General features: G+C 59.0%; 1 protein-coding gene across 1 annotated transcript in view; it reads left to right on the top strand.

Moving 5' to 3' along the window:
• GTPBP6 (GTP binding protein 6 (putative)) overlaps nucleotides 1-5,539 on the top strand; it is an 11,701-nt gene extending 6,162 nt beyond the window's left edge. The window contains exons 3-7 of the mRNA XM_011956989.1: nucleotides 4-73; nucleotides 1,869-2,027; nucleotides 3,408-3,616; nucleotides 4,829-4,977; nucleotides 5,200-5,539. Of these exons, the coding sequence (XP_011812379.1) occupies nucleotides 4-73; nucleotides 1,869-2,027; nucleotides 3,408-3,616; nucleotides 4,829-4,977; nucleotides 5,200-5,356 (744 nt within the window). The 3' untranslated portion in view covers nucleotides 5,357-5,539. The remainder of the gene's footprint in view (nucleotides 1-3; nucleotides 74-1,868; nucleotides 2,028-3,407; nucleotides 3,617-4,828; nucleotides 4,978-5,199) is intronic.
• Nucleotides 5,540-6,323: the final 784 nt, after the last annotated feature.

Raw genomic sequence — 6,323 nt, 5'->3', positions numbered from 1 at the left:
GCCAGGTCGAACCTGAAACGGGACGTCGCCCACCTGCACCGGGGAGCCGGCTCACGCTACATCATGGGGTCAGGTAACTCGGGCCGCGTCCCAGGGCATCCTGGGAATGCGGTCGTCCACGGCAGCCACCCTCAGCCCTGGAAGATGCCGACAGGGTGGGGGCCGGCTGGGGGCTCGTCTCCTGGTAGCATTTGAGGAGATAGGAGATGACGGTGGTTCTTTGAGGTTTTTGCCCAAACAGGGAGTCACAAACCGGGGATTTAAACAGCAGAAATCTATGCTCTCCCATCCTGGTGACCAAAAGTCTGAGATCTAAGGTGAGGACAGGGCTGCGCTCCCTCCAGAGGCTCCTTCCGCCTCTCCCAGCTCCTGGGGGCTCCCGGCGTCTCTGGGCTTGTGGCCACATCACTCCAGTCTCTGCCTCCATCTAAACGTGGCCTCCTCCTCTGTGTCTGTATCTCCTCTTCTATCTCTTACAAGGACACTTGTGATTGCATTTATGGCCCATCCTAATCCAGGATCATCTCATTTCTAGATCCTTCACTTAGGACAAACACCCTATTTCCGAATAAGGTCCCATTCACCGGTTCTGGGAATTAGGTGTAGACAGAGCTTTTAGGAGAACCACAGTTCCATCCACTACAATTGTATCCAGTACTCTCTGGAGGCTCTAGGGGAGGATCCTTCCTGCCTCTCCCAGCTGCTGGGGGCTCCCGGCGTCCCTGGGCTTGTGGCCGCATCACTCGTCTCTGCCTCTATCTCCCTGTGGCCTCCTCCTCTGTGTCTGTGTCTCCTCTTCTGTCTCTTAGAAGGACACCTGTTATTGCATTTATGACCTGCCATAATTCAGGATCATCTAATCTCTGGATCCTTCTCTTAGGACCAACACCCTATTTCCAAATAAGGTCCCATTCACCAGTTCTGGGAATTAGGATGTGGACAGAGCTTTTGGGAGAACCACAGTTCCATCCACTACAATTGTATCCAGTTCCCTCTGGAGGCTCTAGGGGAGGGTCCCTTCTGCGTCTTCCAGCTGCTGGGGGCTCCCAGCATCTCTGGGCTTGTGGCCACGTCACTACAGTCTCTGCCTCCATCTCCACGTGGCCTCCTCCTCTGTGTCTGCGTCTCCTCTTCTGTCTCTGAGAAGGACACCTGTCATTGCATTTATGGCCCACCCTAATCCAGGATCATCTCATTTCTAGATCCTTCACTTAGGACCAACACTCTATTTCCAAATAAGGTCCCATTCACCGGTTCTGGGAATTAGGATGTGGACAAAGCTTTTAGGAGAACCACAGTTCCATCCACTACAATTGTATTCACTTCCCTCTGGAGGCTCTAGGGGAGGCTCCCTCCTGCCTCTCCCAGCTCCTGGGGGCTCCCGGCGTCCCTGGGCTTGTGGCCGCATCACTCCAGTCTCTGCCTCTTAGAAGGACACAGGTCTTTGCCTTAGGGCCCACCCTAACCTAGGACGGTATCTTGAGATCCCACAAAGAGCATATTTCCAAATCAGGTCCCGTTCCCAGGTTCTGGGACTTGGGATGTGGAAGGGGCGTCCCTGAGCCCCGCTCCCAGTGACATCCCGGGCCGGGCCCCAGTCGGAGGCCTCTGTAGCGCTCAGGCCTTTCCTTTCTCCCCAAGTCATGGGAAGCCCTCGTCGACCTCACAGGGTGGACGCCTGGAGGCGAGATCCCATCCGCCAAGCACAGCCCTTTCTCATGGAACGGGGCTGCGTCGGGGCCACTGCTGGGGAAGGCAGCCGGGCCCCCAGATGCCGGAGCAGGAGCAGGCCCCGGGCCTTCACGGACCCTCGGTGGCACCGCTCGCTCTTGCGTGGCTCACCGCCTCCCCGTCTTGGCTGCTTTTAGGAGAGTCCTTCATGCAGGTGCAGCAGCGTCTCCTGAGAGAGAAGGAGGCCAAGATCCGGAAGGCCCTGGACAGGCTTTGTAAGAAGAGGCACCTCCTCCGGCAGCAGCGGACGAGGCGGGAGTTCCCCGTGGTCTCCGTGGTGGGGTACACCAACTGCGGTGAGCCCCGCAGGGAGGACTGGCCCAGGGAAGGGGTTCCCCTAGTGTCCGTGTGCGGTTCACCAGCTGTGGCGAGAACTTGCCCAGGAGAGGGGCTCCCCGTGGTCTCTCTGGTGAGGTACAGCAGGGCCATGGGGAGGACGCCGTCTACCCCATCCTCCTATCCAGAGCATTACCACCCCGTCCACACCACAAGCTTCCCTCCGTCTACACCGTCCTCCTGTCTACACAGTCACCACTACCCCGTCTATACCACCACCCCGTCTACACAGTCCACCCGTTCTACACCACAGCGTCCCCTTCGTCTACACCGTCCTCCTGTCTACACCATCACCACTGCCCCGTCTATACCACCATCCTGTCTACACAATCTGCCCGTGTACACCACGATGTTCCCTTCGTCTACACCGTCCTCCTGTCTACACCATCACCTCCTGTGTCTACACCATCCTCCTGTCTACACCATCACCCCTGCCCCGTCTATACCACCACCCCGTCTACACAGTCCACCCATCTACACCACAGCATTCCCTTCATCTACACCGTCCTCCTGTCTGTACCATCACCTCCCCTCTGTCTACACCGTCCTCCCGTTTACACCATCACCACTGCCCCATCTATACCACCACCCGTCTACACAATCTACCTGTTTACACCACAGCATTCCCTTCATCTATACCGTCCTCCTGTCTGTACCATCACCTCCCCTCTGTCTACACCGTCCTCCCGTTTACACCATCACCACCGCCCCATCTATACCACCACCCGTCTACACAATCTACCTGTTTACACCACAGCATTCCCTTCATCTATACCGTCCTCCTGTCTACACCATCACCTCCCCTCTCTCTACACTGTCCTCCTGTCTGCACCATCACCCCTGCCCCATCTATACCACCATCCCTTCTACACAATCCACCCTACACCACAGCATTCCCTTCGTCTACACCATCCTCCCATTAACACCACCACCCCATGTACACAGTCCACCCGTCTACACCATCACCTCCCTTCCGTCTACACCGTCCTCCCAGCCACAGCAGCACCACCACCCCCCTCTACCATCCCACCATCTACGCCATTGCCAGATCTACACAGACGATCCCACTCCCATCCACACCTTCTCACACACACCACCTACAGCACCAGCTCCCCTGTGTCCACACGGCGGCCCTGCTGCATCAGCCTGAGAGCAGCGACGGTCGCTTCGTCCCGCGCATCGTGTCCAGCCCGGGGGTGCCCGAGGGGCTCAGGGACTGTGTAGCCCAGGGTGCGGCCACCCAGGAGGGTGCCGTGGTCTGCATTCGGAGGGCCTGGGTGCCACGCCAGGGGTTGGGACACGAGGGTCTCTGCGGCTCCCTGACCTCCACGCCCTCCTAGGAAAGACCACGCTGATCAAGGCGCTGACGGGCGACGCCGCCATCCGGCCACGGGACCAGCTGTTTGCCACGCTGGACGTCACGGCCCACGCAGGCGCGCTGCCCTCACGCATGACCGTCCTGTACGTGGACACCATCGGCTTCCTCTCCCAGCTGCCGCACGGCCTCATCGAGTCCTTCTCTGCCACCCTGGAAGACGTGGCCCACTCGGTAAGTGCGGGAACGCCATGGGCCGGGCGCTCGGACACCCACACAGCTACAGGCCGGGCACTCAGACACCCACTCGGCCCAGGGGCCGGGCGCTCGGACACCCACAGAACTCGGGGCTAGAACACCACCTGCCTCCTGGGGCTCAGACTGAGTGTCCCCCAAGCCTGCCATGCCCCAGGGCAGAGGCTGAGCGGTTGCCCCAGCCTCACCAACACTCAGGGCCGTGTTCTTGCCGCCGTGAGTCCGTGTAGAAACAGGAAGCCCCGACCCCCTTGGGCTCCAGCGATCCCCCCACCTCAGCCTCCTGAGTAGCTGAGACCACAGGCGCGCACAACCAGGCCCGGCCCATTTTTGTGCTTCGTGTAGAAACCGTCTCGCTCTCTTGCCCAGGCTGGTCTCCAACTTATTGCCTCAAGCCACCTCCCAAAGTGCTGGAGTTGCAGGAAAAGTTATTTGTATTAAGTGCCTCCAAACAAACAGAAAGGAGACGTGGACACTCCGGCCATATACGTGGTAGAAGTAGACACGGCTGTTTTCTTCCCTGTGTTTTTCATATTTTGTATCAGGAACCTGCCCGTAAGAGGTTTTAAATGTGAGAAAAAGCATCCTTTAAAGATGAAAGATCTAGGCCGGGCGCGGTGGCTCAAGCCTGTAATCCCAGCACTTCGGGAGGCCGAGACGGGTGGATCACGAGGTCAGGAGATCGAGACCATCCTGGCTAACACAGTGAAACCCCGTCTCTACTAAAAATACAAAAAAAAAATTAGCCGGGCGAGGTGGCCGGCGCCTGTGGTCCCAGCTACTCGGGAGGCTGAGGCAGGAGAATGGCGTGAACCCGGGAGGCGGAGGTTGCAGTGAGCTGCACTCCAGCCTGGGCGACAGAGCAAGACTCCGTCTCAAAAAAAAAAAAAAAAAAGACGAAAGATCTAACAGGGGGATGAAGCTGCCCAAAGCTCTGAAGACCCACCGGGTGGGCGGGTGGTAGTGTCGTCACACACGGCACCCCCTCGTGCGTGGGTCTGGGGGTGCAGAGCTGCTGCCTGCGGCGTGGAAGGCTGGTCCTGGGGTGTCCGAGCGGACTGCACACAGGGGTACCTGCCACTCCCAGCCTGTTGTTGGGAGCTCGTGCCAGCCCCTCTCCCGGGCCGGTCTGCAAGCTTGGGGTCGGACACCGGGAGCTTCGCAGCTCTGACTGCACGGCCCGGCCCGCAGGATCTCATTGTGCACGTGAGGGACGTCAGCCACCCCGAGGTGGAGCTCCAGAAACGCAGCGTTCTGTCCACACTGCACAGCCTGCAGCTGCCCGCCCGGCTCCTGGACTCCATGGTGGAGGTTCACAACAAGGTGGACCTCGTGCCCGGGTGAGTGCGGCCCTGATGCCTGCAAGCATCTCCTTCCCCTGCATGCACTGGAGCCGGGTGGTGCGATGCCCCGTCTCCTCCTATGAACCGCAGCGGTGGCAGCCGAGACACAGGGAGTGGCCCCAGGCTGTACCCTGTGGGCAGCGCACTCCTGGGCAGGACCCTGATTTCATCCAGCCGCCCTGAGGCTGAGCGGGGCCTGTGGCATCCCCACCCTGGCAGATACAGCCCCACGGAACCGAGCGCCGTGCCCGTGTCTGCCCTGCTGGGCCACGGGCTCCGGGAGCTGAAGGCTGAGCTCGATGCGGCCGTTCTGAAGGCGACCGGGAGACAGATCCTCACTCTCCGTGTGAGGCTCGCCGGGGCCCAGCTCAGGTGAGCGGCCAGCTGGAGCAGGAGACGGGATGGTGCTGTGGATGCCTGTCTCTGCCTCTGAGATGGGCTTTTGGTGGGTACGAAAAGAGCTGTGGGGTCCCCCCGAGAGCTTTAGGATGTCCAGATGTGATGAATGGGTTTGCATCAAATGGATGTGTGTGACTGCATACAACAGGTGCCTAACCTGTGCTGACAGGCGAGGGATGTAGGTCTCCCTGCCGATAAGCAAGCAAGCTCCAGCTGGATGCAGTGGCACAGGCCTATAACCCCGGGACTTTGGGAGGCCAAGGCGGGAGGATTGCTTGAGCTGAGGAGTTTGAGGCCAGCCTGAGCAGCACAGTGAGATCCCATCTCTACAGAGAATAAACAATTACACCAGGCGCGGTGGCTCACGCCTGTAAAATCCCAACACTTCAGGAGGCTGACGCTGACGCAGGCCGATCACCTGAGGTCAGGAGTTCAAGAAACCAGCCTGGCCCACTATGTGAAACCCCGTCTCCACTAAAAATACAAAAATTAGCCAGGCCTGGTGGTAGGCGCCTTTCTTCCCAGCTGCTCAGGAGGCTGAGGCAGGAGAGTTGCTGGAACCCAGAAGGCCAAGGTTGCAGTGAGCTGAGATTGCATCACTGCCCTGCAGCCTGGGCAACAGACGGAGACTCCATCTCGAAAAAAAAAGAGCAACTGATGGAGGCACACACCTGTCATCCCACCTACTTGGGAGGCTGAGGTGGGAGGATGGCTTGAGCCCAGGACGTTGAGGCTGCAGTGAGCCATGATCACACCACTGCACTCCAGCCTGGACTATACAGAGTGAGACCCCATCTTAAAAAAAAACAGCGCAGTGGCTCACACCTGTCATCCCAGCACTTTGGGATGTCGAGGCAGGCAGATCACAAGGTCAGGAGATCGAGACCATCCTGGCTAACACGGTGAAACCCCGTCTCTACTAAAAATACAAAAAATGAGCCGGG

Source organism: Colobus angolensis, unplaced genomic scaffold, assembly GCF_000951035.1.
Source record: "Colobus angolensis palliatus isolate OR3802 unplaced genomic scaffold, Cang.pa_1.0 Scaffold43, whole genome shotgun sequence".
Classification (NCBI taxonomy): Eukaryota; Metazoa; Chordata; class Mammalia; order Primates; family Cercopithecidae; genus Colobus; species Colobus angolensis.
Note: the sequence above shows the minus strand (reverse complement) of the source record. Positions and strands in the feature narration are given on the sequence as shown.